General features: G+C 36.8%; 1 protein-coding gene across 34 annotated transcripts in view; it reads right to left on the bottom strand.

Moving 5' to 3' along the window:
- The window catches only part of NEB (nebulin), a 226,748-nt gene that overhangs the window by 176,412 nt on the left and 30,915 nt on the right, over window positions 1–19,421 (bottom strand). For all 34 annotated transcript variants that reach the window (XM_060152928.1, XM_060152894.1, XM_060152905.1 and 31 more), the window contains exons 21-27: window positions 12,372–12,569; window positions 10,254–10,361; window positions 7,870–7,968; window positions 6,998–7,102; window positions 6,803–6,910; window positions 5,009–5,320; window positions 4,697–4,903 (exon numbers count right to left, since the gene is read on the bottom strand). In XM_060152928.1, coding sequence (XP_060008911.1) covers window positions 4,697–4,903; window positions 5,009–5,320; window positions 6,803–6,910; window positions 6,998–7,102; window positions 7,870–7,968; window positions 10,254–10,361; window positions 12,372–12,569 — 1,137 coding nt within the window. The remainder of the gene's footprint in view (window positions 1–4,696; window positions 4,904–5,008; window positions 5,321–6,802; window positions 6,911–6,997; window positions 7,103–7,869; window positions 7,969–10,253; window positions 10,362–12,371; window positions 12,570–19,421) is intronic.

Genomic DNA, 19,421 nt, shown 5'->3' with positions numbered 1-19,421 from the left:
GACAAAATTCAACACCCATTTATGATAAAAACCCTGCAGAAAGTAGGCATAGAGGGAACTTTCCTCAACATAATAAAGGCCATATATGACAAACCTACAGCCAACATTGTCCTCAATGGTGAAAAACTGAAACCATTTCCACTAAGATCAGGAACAAGACAAGGTTGCCCACTGTCACCACTCTTATTCAACATAGTTTTGGAAGTTTTAGCCACAGCAATCAGAGAAGTAAAGGAAATAAAAGGAATCCAAATCGGAAAAGAAGAAGTAAAGCTGTCACTATTTGCAGATGACATGATACTATACATAGAAAATCCTAAAGATGCTACCAGAAAACTACTAGAGCTAATCAATGAATTTGGTAAAGTAGCAGGATACAAAATTAATGCACAGAAATCTCTTGCATTCCTATACACTAATGATGAAAAATCTGAAAGTGAAATGAAGGAAACACTCCCATTTACCATTGCAACAAAAAGAATAAAATATCTAGGAATAAACCTACCTAAGGAGACAAAAGACCTGTATGCAGAAAATTATAAGACACGGATGAAAGAAATTAAAGATGATACAAATAGATGGAGAGATATACCATGTTCTTGGATTGGAAGAATCAACATTGTGAAAATGATTCTACTACCCAAAGCAATCTACAGATTCAGTGCAATCCCTATCAAACTACCACTGGCATTTTTCACAGAACTAGAACAAAAAATTTCACAATTTGTATGGAAACACAAAAGACCCCGAATAGTGAAAGCAATCTTGAGAACAAAAAACGGAGCTGGAGGAATCAGGCTCCCTGACTTCAGACTATACTACAAAGCTACAGTAATCAAGACAGTATGGTACTGGCACAAAAACAGACAGATAGATCAATGGAACAGGATAGAAAGCCCAGAGATAAACCCACGCACATATGGTCACCTTATCTTTGATAAAGGAGGCAGGAATGTACAGTGGAGAAAGGACAGCCTCTTCAATAAGTGGTGCTGGGAAAACTGGACAGGTACATGTAAAACTATGAAATTAGATCACTCCCTAACACCATACACAAAAATAAGCTCAAAATGGATTAAAGACCTAAATGTAAGGCCAGAAACTATCAAACTCTTAGAGGAAAACATAGGCAGGACACTCTATGACATAAATCACAGCAAGATCCTTTTTGACCCACCTCCTAGAGAAATGGAAATAAAAACAAAAATAAACAAATGGGACCTAATGGAACTTCAAAGCTTTTGCACAGCAAAGGAAACCATAAACAAGACGAAAAGACAACCCTCAGAATGGGAGGAAATATTTGCAAATGAAGCAACTGAGAAAGGATTAATCTCCAAAATTTATAAGCAGCTCATGCAGCTTAATAACAAAAAAACAAACAACGCAATCCAAAAATGGGCAGAAGACCTAAATAGACATTTCTCCAAAGAAGATATACAGACTGCCAACAAACACATGAAAGAATGCTCAACATCACTAATCATTAGAGAAATGCAAATCAAAACTACAATGAGATATTATCTCACACCAGTCAGAATGGCCATCATCAAAAAATCTAGAAACAATAAATGCTGGAGAGGGTGTGGAGAAAAGGGAACCCTCTTGCACTGTTGGTGGGAATGTAAATTGATACAGCCACTGTGGAGAACAGTATGGAGTTTCCTTAAAAAACTACAAATAGAACTACCATATGACCCAGCAATCCCACTACTGGGCATATACCCTGAGAAAACCATAATTCAAAAAGAGTCCTGTACCAAAATGTTCATTGCAGCTCTATTTACAATAGCCCGGAGATGGAAACAACCTAAGTGTCCATCATCGGATGAATTGATAAAGAAGATGTGGCACATATATATATACAATGGAATATTACTCAGCCATAAAAAGAAACGAAATTGAGCTGTTTGTAATGAGGTGGATAGACCTAGAGTCTGTCATACAGAGTGAAGTTAGTCAGAAAGAGAAAGACAAATACTGTATGCTAACACATATATATGGAATTTAAGAAAAAAAAATGTCATGAAGAACCTAGGGGTAAGACAGGAATAAAGACACAGACCTACTAGAGAATGGACTTGAGGATATGGGGAGGGGGAAGGGTAAGCTGTGACAAAGCGAGAGAGAGGCATGGACATATATACACTACCAAACGTAAGGTAGATAGCTAGTGGGAAGCAGCCGCATAGCACAGGGAGATCAGCTCGGTGGTTTGTGACCGCCTGGAGGGGTGGGATAGGGAGGGTGGGAGGGAGGGAGACGCAAGCGGGAAGAGATATAGGAACATATGTATATATATAACTGATTCATTTTGTTGTAAAGCAGGAACTAACACACCATTGTAAAGCAATTATACTCCAATAAAGATGTTAAAAGAAAAATGCATTATGGATGGTACAAAAAGGAAAATACATTAATTACACGCTTAAAGAAGTTATTCCTAGCATAATCCCCCACAATTTCTATTACTTAAAATTATCAAAGCCGGGCTTCCCTGATGGCGCAATGGTTGAGAGTCTGCCTGCCAATGCAGGGGACGTGGGTTCGTGCCCCGATCCGGGAAGATCCCACATGTCGCGGAGCGGCTGGGCACGTGAGCCATGGCCGCTGAGCCTGCGCGTCCGGAGCCTGTGCTCCGCAACGGGAGAGGCGACAACAGTGACAGGCCCGCGTACCGCAAAAAATAAAAAAAAAAAATTTATCAAAGCCATCTTCCTATTTTAAGAATCTCATTAAGGAAGACCCAAAAACTCTGTATTAAAACAGAGAGAAAAAAAATCCTAAGAAAATAGCAATCTTTGCTTGCCAGAGATGAATAAAAAATGAGTTCAAATGTGAAACCCTAAAATGGATAACAGAATTCACTAAAGCCAGAAAAGGTCATTTTTGCTAGTGGAGTTAATAGTTCTTACAGTCTTGGTTTTCATTTTTATTTTTTGGTTTTTTACTCTTAGAGAGAAAGAGGTAGTTAGAATGAGTCTTTCAATTCCCCTAAAAACTTTCCAATTATAATTGTATCAGTAAAAGCACATAATAATTTCCTCATAATATAAAGGTGCTTATATGTAAATCCAGCCTATGCAAGAGGTTTACTACTTCACATTTACCCTATTTTGCCATTTTAAAGATGTCTAAAAGACACCAAAGTGCATGGGGTAGAAATCATACTGTATCCTCCTCTTGGTAATGAAAAAGAAAGAAATTGCTCAGTTTCTAAAACTAAAACACAATCGGAATCCCAAGTAGATTTTTAATCTCTTGTCATTTATCATATATACCTCCATTTCCCAGGCATGTCTGTGTGGTATACCATATGTAAACTGGTGTGCATGTATCACAAGTAAAATCTGAAATGGCTGATATCTAAATGAATCTCCAAATACTAAATAATTTCTTTTAGGAATCCAAGAGCTATCTTCACTTCCTCACTGCCTTTAGAAACCACATCTAAGCATTCAGAGAATCTCGTTAATTTTACCTTCTAAACATCTCCTTTCCCACTGCTATTGCCTGAGTTAGGTCCAAATAAGGTTTCTGTTGAATTTCTGTAGAAGCTTTCTAATTCATCTCCTTGCCTTCAATCTCTCCCCTTTCCAATATATTCTCTGCATTTTTTGCCAATTTTCTTTTAAAACACAGACCTGATAATGCAACTCCATGGATTAAAAATCTTCAGTACTTCCTGTTACCTACCCCATAATGTCCAGAGTATAAATTAACATTCAAGACCCTCAATAATCAGGTCTTGAAGGATTACAATCCTAAATCCTTCATCCTTCACTGTCCTTCCATTCATTACTTCTTGACTGTCATTATGTTTTTCCTTTTGCCAGTAATGCAGCCTTCCCTTATTTGCCAGGGAAGCTCTGGCAGGCAGTTACCCTCTCCTCTTATACTTACTTAGCACATGCCTCTCCTGTAGCATTCGTCTCTCCATATGATGATGCTGTTTCTATCCATGCCTTTGTCTTACACTCTTGTCCTGTATTCCATTCATCCTCGTCTGTTTCATCTTTATACCATCAGCACATAATATAGTGCCTGGCACATGGAAGGTGTTCAAAAACATTCATTCAATGAATTAATGAATGAATGTTTTTGATGTCCCTTTAGCTCTTTCATATACCAAATTTTCCTTGAGAGCTGTCTTTAGCCAGAGCGTATACATTCCTCATGGACAGGCAGGCAAACAATACACTAATCTCCTCCAAGACATAAGTAAAGTATCTATAATAATTGTGTATGATGAATTCTGAGGAGAGAAATCATCTACTCATGTGTATTATTTCCCTGTACTAATATTTTATATATGAAAAGCAAATATGAACAACTTAATATAGAATTGAATATGATGCATTTGCCACAATAACGTGTATGGGATTTAAGCTTAAGTTTTGTTTGTGTGTGTGTCGTTCTAGGGTAGAACTTTTTGCACTTTCTCAAATACTTTATCCAATAACACAGTATTTATAGGCAGTTAAAAAGGAAGACATTTTTAAAAGGAAGGTAAAAAGCAAGATATATAAAAAAAAAGAAAATGTTAGTGCCCAAACTAAAAATAATTATTATTTTTAAATGAAATAAAATAATAATTTTAAAAGGAAAAGATATTAGGCTCAGAGAATAAAAATGATGAGCTCATCTTTTGAAGCCTCCCTCCATCCTTTTGCACCCTCTGTTTTGTTGTACTCACATCACTGACTTGCTTCGTGTTCTGTTTTGCCTGGACCATAACTGGGGAGTCCACGATGCTGGTAAATTTGAGGGTGTCTGGATGTTGCCTGTACTTCTTTTCATTCAGGGCATTACCTGCCTTTTTAACATTTTCTACCTCCAGACTGCCAATAGGTATCCAGCCTATGCCTTTCATCCAGGTGTTGTAGTCCTCCTTATAGACGTTCTACACCAAAGAGAGAAGAGAGGAGTGAGTGTCCCAGGCAGTGGGTTCTCTCACGCAGGCTCCCTCCTTAGAGGGGGACTGTCTTGTGGAGTAAATGTCACTTACATTGCTCTGTATGTGCATCATGTTTTTCGACAATTCCACGTCCATGGCATCAGGCAGGTAGGTGTAGTGATGAAGCAAATGCTTATAGTTGACATTGCTGGCAACATCCTGAGCTTTCTTAGCTGCCACAACGTTGAACATATCATGGGGTGTGTTGTATTTGGTCTTTGTTTTCTCATAGTCTTTTTTATACTCCCGGTCCGATTGTATCTTGGCCACCTTCATATAATGAACCAGTTTAGGATCATCTTGGAGACTCTGGAAGCCAACCATTTTCCCTTTGGCTTTTTCATAATCTTTTTTGTAGTGAACCTGTTGGAAACAAAGGTTGGCATATTTTTTAATGTAGTTATGAAGGTTTTACTGAACAATGAGACCATGATTTGAGCAATTGAGCTTCCCAGAAATTATTTCAATAACCAAACAATTTGATATTTGCTTGTATATACATGAAATGTAGCCTGTTAAAATTAAAATGTTATTTAGAGCCCATTTGGTTGTCTGTGGTTGCTTCTGCCACCCAAGGGAGGTTGGGGTGCGGACGCTACTATAATTTATATCAGTGACAAAGTAAAATAAGTTCTGTTCCACTTAGTGATAGAGACAAATGAAAAGATAAATATTTCACAAACTCTACCAATTATTCTGTGCTTCTAAAGCCAAATAGCTGGCTATTTTAATAATAGAATTATACTAGTAGTAGTAATAGTACAATTTTAATGAATCTTTGGATATTCAAAGGGAGACCCAGAACCAGCAGTGTGTAACACTAATTGGTTCTGAATAATAAAGTGGGGAGAATTAAGTGTCCTTGAGGAGACTTGGGAAGAACCCCAGGAAACGGAGTAGCAGAGATGTGAGGGAAGGTTTATGTGTATGCTGGGGTGGGGTGGCTGGAGGAGATCACCCACAGAGAAAGGGGATCAGTGAGAAATTCTGGAGCAGGGCTTTTAGGACATGGACATTCATTATTCAGTCTTAATGTATTTACATTGCTGCAGTGACAACTCCATTTCAAACAATCATTAAAGTTGTACTTGGGATTTGGAGGGAAACCAAAAAGAAGGGGCTGAGTTCCATCTCTGGATCATGCAGAGCAGAAAGAGAATAAATCTAGGGGAGGAGAGCCCAGGTGAGCCAGAGCAAAACCATCATGTGCAAACCAGGAGCCAGAGGTGATCAGAAAAGCAAAAACCTGAGAATGCAGCAATCATGGGGAGGGAATCCCACTTCCTGCAGGACAGCAGGAGGGGGCTTGAGTCCATTTTATTTAAATCTCAAAGAGCAAAGTGACTTCAGTTGACATCTGAGTTGAAGTAAGATAGGAAAAGAAACAAAAGTCTTCACTTTAATGCAACCTAATGACTGACTCTTAGGGGCTCTGACACTTGAAGCCCATTCATCAGTCTGTAGAAGCAATGAAGTGAAAAGAGAGGTAAGGCAAAGAGGGAATTCATAGAAATTAAGCAAGTTTTGAGATAAAGGTTTACCATCAGGAGGTTATTATGATGTAAATAGCAGGTAACTTCTTTATTTCTATAAGAGAAATAACGTGAATTTGTGCAGAAATATAGATGAGAATTTTAAATTAGGGGGCTTGATTAGAACAGATTGGTTAAGGTTATACAAATCCTTACCCCCAAGAAAATTCAGATCTGTTTAGGGAACTTTCTTCTCTAAATAGTTTCAGCCTGGCTTGCTTCCAGTCAGGGACAGCAGACGTGGAGACTTGGATAAGAAGCCCACCTGCCCCCATTTTCTGGTTACACACAGGTGACCACCAGCTGGACTTACATCACTCGCCGCCTGCCTGGCAACTTTGGCAGCTTTGATGGGGATCGCATCGTTTCTCAGGTCGTATCCCTTCTTGCTCAGGTCTTTCAAGTCTGCTTTGTACATATTCTGAAAGAAAAACGTCATTTGAAGATAACTCAGACCACGTGTAGAAAAGGCTTAACCCTCAGTGAGCGGCTGAGCCCACATGCACACCTCACTGATATTGTAGGCGTTGACTTTAGCCTGAATGAACTGGGGCACGTCCGCCGGCAGACTGTACTTGTGAATAATTTCCTCCCCTTTGACTTTGTAGGCAATCTGGAAGAGAAAAAAATGCATAAACAAATAAAGTAGGGGAAAGTGTTTAACGGCACAGGAGAATAATTTTGGAGCAGATCACACTGCACAGAGGAGTTATTTTAATGAAAGACACTTTCTGTGCCTTCCCCACATTCCCCGGAAAATATTTGTAGGCATTTAAGATCTCCTATGCAATTGCACAGGGTCTGATCTTAGTGCCTGTTAGCCTTGGCAAAAGTCCCTTGGTATGTGCTAAGAACCTCCAGACTAAGGTAGGGGGACCTACCTAAGAGCCGAGGAAAGTGACCCAAAGACAAAGTTAACCTGTAGACACTTTCCTGAGCATAGGAAAAGTTAATAGGGTGGGATTTACCAACTATCTATATTATATTTTGTGGGCAGTGGGTGACTAAAGGGACTTAGGGGTAGTTTTTACTAAGCATGATTTTTGTCTTACCTCTGACTTTAAATATAACCGTTTCATATGTTGTAGTGTCTATAATCACCTTCCTGATCTTTCCTAGAAATAGGCTTGTGTTTCTGGTTATCAAGAGAAGCCCCTCTTACCTTTTCCTTCGAGAGCAATGTCCAATCACTGAAATATGTATAATCCTCTAAAGATATGAATTAGGTGTGCTTTTTTAATGAAAACCTGGGGAATTATACAGCTGCTTATATAACTGAGTCTCTTTAGATTGCCTAATAAGTACAGGTGATCATTACATTTAGAATACAAATGGATTTGTATTAGTTAACATTTAAATACAGAGAGAATTAACACTTACATCACTCCTCTGGGCCTGGTTAATCTTAGACTGTACTATAATTGGAGCATCTTCAATCGAAGTAAACTTGAGAGTATCTGGATGCTGGCGATATTTTTTCTGTTTGACAAATTAAAAAGAGAAAGATAATAATACTTTCACCAAAGGCTAATAAATCAAAATACTTTAAATTTATTTTGGAGGGACAAGAAATTTTCCTGATTTTAAAATGTAAAAATATTTGATTCTGTGCTGGCTTGGGGGAAAAAATGAATACAATACAAAAACCAACATTTAAAGAAATTGTTTTAATTTTGGATTGTTTGGGGAAGTGCAGACCAATACAACTTTCAGGAATGACTTTATTCTCTTAATTTCTTGCTTATGATGTGAAAGAAGGCACTCTGAAAGCTCAGCAGAATCTCGAAACATCACAAAGTTTTCTAAAGGATTAACAGAAAAGCATGCAAGGAGTATGGAGTATCTTTGGAGTATCTTTGCATGACACTAAACAAGCTCCCAGGAATGTCATTTTCCTTGTCACTCCATCAGCAACTGAAGTTTTCCAGTTGAGGGAGGAGGAATGGAGGAACTAGGGCAATAGCTATGGATTACTAATAAGAAAAGGAGGACTTTTGCTTTGCAAGCCTTAATGTGGTTAGTACATAAGTTATCACTAAAGTGCTGAGGAGACACAGGAGAGGGGCCATGGGGAAGATGTCTCAATTGGGAGCTGGCAACATCTAGCTACCCTTATTCCTATATTCTTCTCCTAGTTCTCTTCATTTTTTCATACTATACATCCCACTTTTGTGTATATAGTAGCATCCCTCTTTCAACTTCAGACTTCTGAAAACCACTAACCCAGAATTTTTTCTGAAAGATCTCTTGAGTAGATAAAGTGGTTTTCACCAAAAACAAACAGACGTACAAAACAATAAGAACAACAAAAACTTGGGTGTGGAAGACAACCCTCACTTAGCACCTCTGACCCTTCTTTATGTGGTCTAACTTCCTGGATGACGGATTCACCTGACAGCAGGGGGAATGTGTCAGAGAAGGGACTGCTTTAAGAGCCCCAAGATCATCTTTGTTTCTTCTTAGACTGAATAACAACATATATACTACTTCAAAGTCATCAAGAATATAGCATAAGGTATAATAATACTTCAAAGAAAATTTCTATAATAGTCATTATATGCATAATTCATAATTGCCAAATATTGGAAAAAATCCACATGCCCACTAACTGGACAATCAAAGTGTGATATAGTCATGCAAAGGAATACTACTCCCACTAATAAAAAGGAAAATATTACAGACACATGTAGAGATATGGACAAACCTCAAAAACATTATGCTAAGTGAAAGAATCCTGATACAAAAGAAATTTCTAGAAAAGGCAAAATTATAGAGGCAGAAAGCAGATCGGTGGTTGTCTGGGGTTGAAAATGGGAATGGGAACTTTTTGGGGTGCTAGCAGCATCTTAAAATTCAATTGTGGGGCTTCCCTGGTGGCACAGTGGTTGAGAGTCTGCCTGCCGATGCAGGGGACATGGGTTCATGCCCCAGTCTGGGAAGATCCCACATGCCGCAGAGTGGCTGGGCCTGTGAGCCATGGCTGCTGAGCCTGCGCGTCTGGAGCCTGTGCTCCGCAACGGGAGAGGCCACAACAGTGAGAGGCCCGCGTACCGGAGGAAAAAAAAAAAAATTCAATTGTGGGTCTGATATCACTGAGCCCCTGAATCTACGCCAGCAGCCAACCCCTTCCTGACTATTTTGAAGACAAAGTATTTGAGTAGCCTCCATAACTTCAAGTATTCTCTTTTTCTTGCTGCTAAAACCATTCCTAACTAGTAGGGGGAGCTCATGAAACCCAAGGCCAAAGTTGAAGCAACCTTGACCTAACCTCTTGATACCAACTGCATCCAACGACCTAACAGAGCTTGCAGTCCAACCTCCCTAGACCATGCTGATTTCACTCCTATATTGTGTATTTCATAATATACTACTCATTTTCTATCTTGCTTCTGAAAAATAAAGATGCATTTACCAGTTAAAAAAAATTCAATTGTGGGGATGGCTATGCAACTATATGGATTTATTAAAACTTGTCAAGGGGTACACTTAAAATATGTGAATTTTTGTGGTATGCAAACTATACCTCGATAAAGCTGTTAAAAATATTTCTGTCATGAGTGGTTAACGTAAACGACTTTGGTGATGCGAAGAGGTATGATTATCTACCGAGAAAATTCATGCACGTGATAAGTTGGGGTTTTTTTCCTCAGCAACAATACTAGAAAATGAAGTGGTAAAGGAGGCATTTCCCATGGTTTGGGAAGTTTTACCATGTCACATTCACAAATCTATCTCTGTGACACACAGAGATATGATGGCTTTACCTCATTCAGAATGTCTGAAGCTCGCTTTGCCTTTTCTATTTCTAAGGACCCAAAAGGTACCCAGCCGCAACCTTTCATCCAGCTATTGTAGTCAGCTTTGTATTGGACCTAAAACACCAAGAGAAAGATTACATTTCTTTTCTCAGCAACATCCTTCTTCGTAAAATCATTAACATTTTCCCCAAAATAATGCTTTTAAGTTTTCTGACCAGTTTCCTTATTCCATACATTGAGGTTATTTTAAACATTTCCTTGGGGAGAGATTTTAACAGCCCTTAGGTTTGCACTGTTCTTTCTAGTTGGCATATGTTCTACTTCACCCTTATTTCCAAAGTATGTGGAATTATAATTCCAATCTGCTAAATTCAAAGCTGTATTTCAAAGAATAAATGAAATTGTTATATTTAGATCATCAAACGTGAGATGTTTGCTCACTAGAACATATTATGTATTATGTTTCTATGGTCAGATTATAACTGAAGGCCATATTGAAGGTGGATAATTTTACTCATTTTCTGATAAGACTTGATAGTAGTTATTTGTATTAAGTGTTTACACATATTGCCCTTCATGTGTAATTGCAAGCTTAGGAGTGTTTCTACATTGGCTAACAACACACTTTAATATAGTTGTATTCAATAATTTGCTTATGGAGAGCAGTTATCATTTGGAATTGGACCTATCTGGGAGACAGTTACTTGATGCTATTAAAATAATGACCTACTCCTGTTGTCTGGCTATAGGTGATACCTAAAACATGTACTCTAGATATAAAATTCAGATGATTGTTCTTTAGTGTGGGCCTTCTAACTGGAATGAAAAATCAAGAAACCATTGGTTCCTGCCTTTGAAAAACCTATGATCTATTTGGGAGGAAGAAACATAACAAAATGAAACAAATAAGATAATAATGCATAAAATAGAATTTTTAGTGATAAGAATGTAAAATTGTGCAGCTGCCATGGGAAAAAGTACAGCGATTCCTCAAAAAATTAAAAATAGAACTACCAAATCATCCAGAAATTCTACTTCTGGGTATATACTCGAAAGAATTGAAAACAGGATCTTGAAGATATTCATACATCCATGTTCATTGTGGCATTCGTCACAATAGCCAAAAGGTGGAAGCAGCCCAAATGTTCACTGACAGATGAATGGAGAACCCAAATGTATACACATAGAATGGAATAGAATTCAGCCTCAAAAAGGAAGAAAACTCTGACACATACTATAACATGGATGAATCTTGAGGACATTATGCTAAGTGAAATAAACCAGGCACAAAAGGACAAGCATTGCATAATTCCATTGATACGAGGTCTTTAGAGTAGTCCAACTCACAGAGACAGAAAGTAGAAGGGTGGTTGACAGGGACTGAGGGGAAGAGGAAATGGGGAGTTGTTTAATGTGCAGGGAGTTGCATTTTTGCAAGACGAAAAAGTTCTGGAGATTGGTTGCACAACCATGGGAATGTAACTGCTGCTGAACTGTACAATCAAAACTGGTAAAGATGGCAAGTATTATGTTATGTATTTTACCATTAAAAAAATAGAATTGTTAGGATAAAGTATTCAGTTGTATAGCTCAGACAAATTAATTTGCCTAAAGAAGTTTTGATCTGCAGGAAAAAAACCCAGCTATTATAAAAAGTAATGCTATAAATAATATATTCTATTTTCAGACAAGAGAGCAATCTATACAAAAAATTATTGATAATGATGAATGTGATAATTATGATAATGGTGATGATGATAATAGTGAATGTTTACTGAGAATTCACCAGGGCCCAGCACCATGCTAGGAGTATTTTGAATGCATTTAAATAATGAAAACAATTCTTTTGTATTATTCCAATTTTGCAGGAGGACTCTAAACTCAGCAAGGTTGATCACTTTCCCAAAAGGAAACCGTGATGGGGTGCTTTTGCCAGACCCAGGCCTCTCTAACTCTGAGGGGTGTGCTCTCATAGAATCCCAAGGATCATTTTCCCATTACATACTTGCTACATACAGAAGACAATGCAGATACTTCTGAGAATCGCCAAAAAATCACTCAACTTAGAAATCCTTTTCAGTTTCTACCTTGAAAAGAGGGACTAGAGAAAATCTGGTTACTCACATCACTCTGCAGTGCATAAGCCTTCTTGGCAAGGTCCATGTTAATGCTGTCCGGCGGGCAGCTGTAATTGTGTAAGAGGTGCTTATAGTCGACATCACTGGCAATTGCCTGAGATTTCTTAGCTTGAGTCACTTGGAGCATATCAAGAGGTGCCGTGTAGATAGTTTTTGACTTTTCATAGTTTTTACGATATTCATGCTGTGAATAGGAAATTACCATTTATTAGCACAAATCTTCAATGGATTTCCAGAAAAGCACAGAGATCTCTCATAAACAACAAATACAAGATAGAGATTTTTTCCTTCTAGTTAGTTATTTTTTCCTAAAATTTTATCATATGTTTCACATCACTGAAACCGCCCCTCCCAAAATCATGGGCAGATGCATGGACAGATCTTCTCAAATCTTTGTTTAGATCAAAGAGGAACTGTCAGACAGTAGGAATGGGCCACAGCTTCTGATTCAGCCAGCTATTATTTTATTTTAAAACAGGGTTTTTCAAGGACCACTAGCAAGCATGATTTCTTCTAAGGTAATCTAACCTTGGAAGAGTCTTCCATTAAAGAAGTATTTTTTAAATTGTCAAAAATCATTTGACAATCATTTCATACTTCTGATTTTATAAAATGACTACTTCATAAACAGAGCTGTACACTTGACTTCTTGACTTTTCTAAAGTCATCTTTAAGTGAATAGTTACTGATTTTTCAACCTGACTATTCTACTTTGGACAACAGATAAGCCCCACTGAGAACCCCAGAGGTTTTTCCATACTAAGTTTAATTTTGGTAACAATTTAAAAGAAGTTTCAGATTTCAGCAGTTATAAGACCTCAAAGGAGAAAAATTTATGAAATTGACCCACTGAAGTAACGTTGGCCCTTATGTACAGTGTTCTCATAAACCAAATGTCCTGACTGGCCTCAGAAGGCACTTTCATCGGTTGGTTTTCTGGAATGGTTAGACAGGGTGTTAATTAGGTCAAAGTCCCAGCTTCATCATGTCTGCTCACCAATTACCTTAAAAGAGAGAAAAATTCTGACCCAGAATTTTTCCTTTAGGAAGATTCTAAACCTATTATATCTCCCTATAATCACATAAGCTCTAAAGACAGTGATCCAAGCTAGCAAGTATAGATGTGCATTATCTCCTGCAGAAATTCCTTTTACAAATAATCCAATATTTTAACTTTCTTAGGGAATATAGTCTTCCTTCTAAAACATTGTGGGTAGTCAGTTTCACAGAATAAATTCCTCTTTTAATTGTAAAATCTAGGCCCTGGTTTATGAAAATAAAATATGGAAACTTTATGATGGCATGCAAGAACACTGAAAAAAATAAAGACAGTTTGTCTTTATTAGAAATAAACGGATAAAGCAATGTTGCAATAGCAGTTGGTGTGTGGAAGTGTTTTTGACTAAATTGTTTTGACCCTTTTGTTCAAGTTCAGATAAGCTCACACATGCTGCACATATAAAAGGTTGTCAAAGCTCCAAATGGCTTTATTTTTATTTTTATCTATTTATTTATTTGGTCCCACCGTGTGGCCTGTGGGATCCCAGATCCCCAGCCAGAGATGGAACCTGTGCCCCCCTGCAGTGGAAGCGCAGAGTCTTAACCACTGGACCACCAGGGAATTCCCTACTGATTTATTTTTTTATTGAAGTATAGTTGATTTACAATATTAGTTTCAGGTAGACAGCATAGTAATTCAGTGTTTTTACAGATTATGCTCCATTAAAAGTTATTACAAGATAATGGCTATAATTCCCTGTGCTGTACAATATAACCTAATTGCTTATCTATTTTATGCATAACAGTTTGTGTCTCTTAATCCCATACCCCTATCTTGCCTCTCTCTCCTTCCCCCTCCCTACTGGTAACTATCAATTCAAGTTTGTTTCTATATCTGTGTCTGTCTCTGTTTTGTTATATACGTTCATTTGTTTTATTTTTTAGATTCCACATATCATACAGTACTCGTCTCTCTCCGTCTGACTTATTTTACAAGCATAATATTCTCTAGGTACATCCACACTGCTGCAAATGGCAGAATTTCACTCCTTTATGGCTGAGTGATACTCGACTGTATATATATACCACATATTCTTTATCCATTTATCTGTTGATGGATGCTTAGGTTGCTTCCATATCTGGGCTATTGTAAATAATGCTGCTATGAATACTGGGGTACATGTATCTTTTTGAACTAGTGTTTTTGTCTTTTCTGGATATATGCCCAGGAGTGGAACTACTGGATCATATGGTAGCTCTATTTTTAGTTTTTTAAGGAACCTCCATACTGTTTTCCATAGTGGCTGCACCAATTTACACACCCACCAACAGTGTAGGAGGGTTCCCTTTTCTCTACATCCTTGCCAACATTTGCTATTGGTAGACTTTTGGATGATAGCCATTCTGACAGGTATGAGGTGATATCTCATTGTTGTTTTGATTTGTATTTCTCTAATAATTAGCAATGCTGAGCATCTTTTCATGAGACTGTCAGCCACCTGTATGCCTTCTTTGGAAAAATGTCTATTCAAGTCTTCTGCCCATTTTCTTTCTTTCTTTTTTTTTTTTTTTGATTGTTTGCTTTCTTGATACTGAGCTGCATGAGCCATTTATATAGTCTGGATGTTAACCCCTTCTTGGCCATATCATTTGCAAATATGTTCTATTTCATTCTTTTTACATGTAGCTGTCCAGTTTTCCCAGCACCACTTATTGAAGACACTGTCTTTTCTCCATTGTATATTCTTGCCTCCTTTGTCATAGTTTAATTGACCATAGGTGCATGAGTTTATTTCTGGGCTCTCTATTCTGTTCCACTGATCTCTGTGTCTGATTTTGTACAGGACCATGCTGTATTGATTTCTGTAGCTTTGTAATACAGTCTGAAGTTTGGAAGCATAATACCTCCAGCTTTGTTCTTTCTTCTCAAGATTGGTTTGGCTATTCAGGATCTACTGTGGTTCCATATAAGTTTTAGAATTATTTGTTCTGGTTCTGTGAAAAAAGTTATGGGTATTTTGATATGGATTGCATAACCTCTGTAGATTTCTTTGGGTTGTATGGGCATTTTAACAACATTAATTCTTCTAATCCATGAGAATGGGATATCTTTCCATTGTTTTGTATCACCTTCAATTTTCTTCATCAATGCCTTATAGTTTTCAGAGTACTGGTATTTTACCTCCTTTGTTAAATTTATTCCTATTTTACACTCCCATTTACCACTGCAACAAAAAGAATAAAATACCTAGGAATAAACCGACCTAGGGAGACAAAAGGTATGTATACCCAGAGAAAACCTATAAGACACTGATGAAAGAAATTAAAGATGATACCAACAGATGGAGAGATATACCATGTTCTTGGATTGGAAGAACAAATATTGTGAAAATGACTATACTACCCAAAGCAATCTACAGATTCAATGCAATCCCTATCAAATTACCTATGGCATTTTTTATGGAGCTAGAGCAAATCATCTTAAAATTTGTATGGAGACACAAAAGACCCCGAATAGCCAAAGCAGTCTTGAGGGAAAAAAACAGAGCTGGAGGAATCAGACTCCCTGACTTCAGACTACACTACAAAGCTACAGTAATCAAGGCAATATGGTACTGGCACAAAAGCAGAAACATAGATCAATGGAACAAGATAGAAAGCCCAGAGATAAACCCACGCACCTATGGTCAACTAATCTATGACAAAGGAGGCAAAGATATACAATGGAGAAAAGACAGTCTCTTCAATAAGTGGTGCTGGGAAAACTGGACAGCTACACGTAAAAGAATGAAATTAGAACACTCCCTAACACCATACACAAAAATGAACTCAAAATGGATTTGAGACCTAAATGTAAGACTGGACACTATAAAACTCTTAGAGGAAAACATAGGAAGAACACTCTTTGACATAAATCACAGCAAGATCTTTTTTGATCCACCTCCTAGAGTAATGGAAATAAAAACAAAAATAAACAAATGGGATCTAATGAAACTCCAAAGCTTTTGCAAAGCAAAGGAAACCATAAACAAGACGAAAAGACAACCCTCAGAATGGGAGAAAATATTTGCAAACTAATCAACAAAGGATTAATCTCCAAAATATATAAACAGCTCATGCAGCTCAATATTAAAGAAACAAACAACCCAATCCAAAAATGGGCAGAAGACCTAAATAGACATTTCTCCAAAGAAGATATACAGATGGCCAAGAAGCACATGAAAAGCTGCTCAACATCACTAATTATTAGAGAAATGCAAATCAAAACTACAATGAGGTATCACCTCACACCAGTTAGAATGGGCATCATCAGAAAATGTACAAACAACAAATGCCAGAGAGGGTGTGGAGAAAAGGGAACCCTCTTGCACTGCTGGTGGGAATGTAAATTGATACAGCCACTATGGAGAACAGTATAGAGGTTCCTTAAAAACTAAAAATAGAATTACCATATGATCCATCAATCTCACTACTGGGCATATACCCAGAGAAAACCATAATTCAAAAAGACACATACACCCCAATGTTCATTGCAGCACTATTTACAATAGCCAGGTCATGGAAGCAAACTAAATGCCCATCGACAGACGAATGGATAAAGATGTGGTACATATATACAAAGGAATATTACTCAGCCATAAAAAGGAACAAAACTGAGTCATTTGTTGAGATGTGGATGGATCTAGAGACTGTCATACAGAGTGAAGTAAATCAGAAAGAGAAAAACAAATATCGTATATTAACGCATATATGTGGAACCTAGAAAAATGGTACAGATGAACTGGTTTGCAGGGCAGAAGTTGAGACACAGTTGTAGAGAACAAATATATGGACACCAAGGGGGGAAAACCATGGTGGGGTGGGGATGGTGGTGTGCTGAATTGGGCGATTGGGATTGACATGTATACACTGATGTGTATAAAATTGATGACTAATAAGAACCTGCAGTATAAACAAACAAACAAACAAAAAACAACTAATACTAAACTTTCTTTGGGTTATTTGTATGGAAATATGTTAATATAAATGTTTCAGACATTACATGAAATATCTAAAAATCTTATATGCTCTGGTATAATGTTATAAGTCATAATTCTAGTTATTACTTTAAAATGTATAACTCAGAAATAACTAAATTTCCTTGTTAATTGCATTATTATGAACTTTCATCAAATCTTTAACCATGGTCATTTTTAAGTTTTTTGTCATTTACAGACAGTTCTGGGTGTACTCTGATGCTTTTGCAAAAATATTCCTATAAAATGATTTCATCTTCAAGGAATTCATGGAAAAGACTGACAAGTACAGGTTTCTGGTAACTGACTACACTGCTGAACTGAATGAATAAGCATTTTCAGAACTCTAATGGAAAACTGATGTATTCATAAAAGTGCTAACAAAAGATCAAGATGAAAAAAATTAATTACATGGGACTGAGTGAACTGATGAGGATGATTATAATTTTTGTGACTTTCTGTTTGAATTTAAAAAAATTTATTCCTATTCTTTTTGATGCAATTTTAAATGTGGCTTTTTTTTTTTTTACTTTCTGATAGTTCATTATTAGTGTATAGAAAAGCAACAGATTTCTGTATATTAATCTTGTATCCTTAAACTTTACTAAATTCATTTATTAGTTCTGATTGTTTTTGGGTGCAGACTTTAGGGTTTTCTATATAAAGTATCATGTCATCTACAAATAGTGACAATTTTACTTCTTCCCTTCCAATATGGATGCTTTTTATTATTTTTTTAATTAATTTATTTTTTCTGATTGCTGTGGCCAGGACTCCCAATACTATGTTAAATAGACGTGGAAAGAGTGGGCATCCTTGCTTGTTCCTGAATTTAGAGGGAAGGTTTTCAGCTTTTCATCACTGAGTGTGATGTTAGCTGTGGGTTTGTCATAAATGGCTTTTATTTGTTGAGATATGTTCCCTCTATACCAACTTTGATGAGTTTTTATCATAAATGGATATTGAATTTTGTCAAATGCTTTTTCTACATCTGTTGAGATGGTCATGTGATCTTTATCCTTCCTTTTGTTAATGTGGTGAATCACATTGATTGATTTGCAAATATTGAACCATCCTGCCTCCCTGGAATAAATCCAACTAATTATGGTATATGATACTTTTTATATACTGTTGGATTCAGTTTGCTAATATTTTGTTGAGGAGTTTTGCACCTATACTTAAAGATATTGGTCTGTAATTTTTTTTGATTTTGATATTGATATTTTGATATTAGGGTAATTGTGGCCTCACAGAATGAACTTGGGAGTGTTCCATCTTCTTCAATTTTTTGGAATAGTTTGAGAAGGATAGGTATTAGTTCTTTTTTATATGTTTGGTAGAATTCACCTGTGAAGCCGTCTGGTCCTAGATTTTTGTTTGCTTGCATTTTTTTTTTTAATGCAAATTCAATTTCACTACTAGCGATTGGTCTGTTCAAATATCTGTTTCTTCTTAATTCAGTTTTGGCAAGTTGTATGTTTCTAGAAATTTGTCCATTTCTTCTAGGTTGTCCAATTTGTTGGGTTATAACTGTTCATAGTATTATAATTTTTGTATCTCTGTGGTATTGGTTGTTATTTGTCCCTTTCATTTCTTATTTTATTTATTTGGGTCCTCTCTTTTCTTCTTGGTGATCTTGGCTTTATCAGTTTTTTTCTCTTTTCAAAATAACAACTCTTGGTTTCATTGATCTTTTCTATTGTTTTATTAAATTTTCATTTTATTTATTTCCTCTCTTATCTTTATGATTTTCTTCCTTCTGCTGACTTTGGGTTTTGTTTGTTCTTCTTTTTCCAATTCCTTTAGGTGGTAGATTGGGTTATTTATTTGAGATTTGTCTCGTTCTTGAGGAAGGCCTATATCGCTATAAACTTCCCTCTTCAAACTTCTTTTGCTGTATTCCATAGATTTTGGAGTGTTGTTTCCATTTTCATTTGTCTTGAAGTATTTTCTGATTTCCTCTTTGATTCCTTCATTGACTCACTGGTTTTTTGTGGGTTTTTTTTGTTTTTTTTTTTTTG

Source organism: Lagenorhynchus albirostris, chromosome 6, assembly GCF_949774975.1.
Source record: "Lagenorhynchus albirostris chromosome 6, mLagAlb1.1, whole genome shotgun sequence".
NCBI lineage: Eukaryota > Metazoa > Chordata > Mammalia > Artiodactyla > Delphinidae > Lagenorhynchus > Lagenorhynchus albirostris.
The sequence above is the reverse complement of the archived record's forward strand: the minus strand, read 5'-3'. Positions and strand labels throughout refer to the sequence as shown.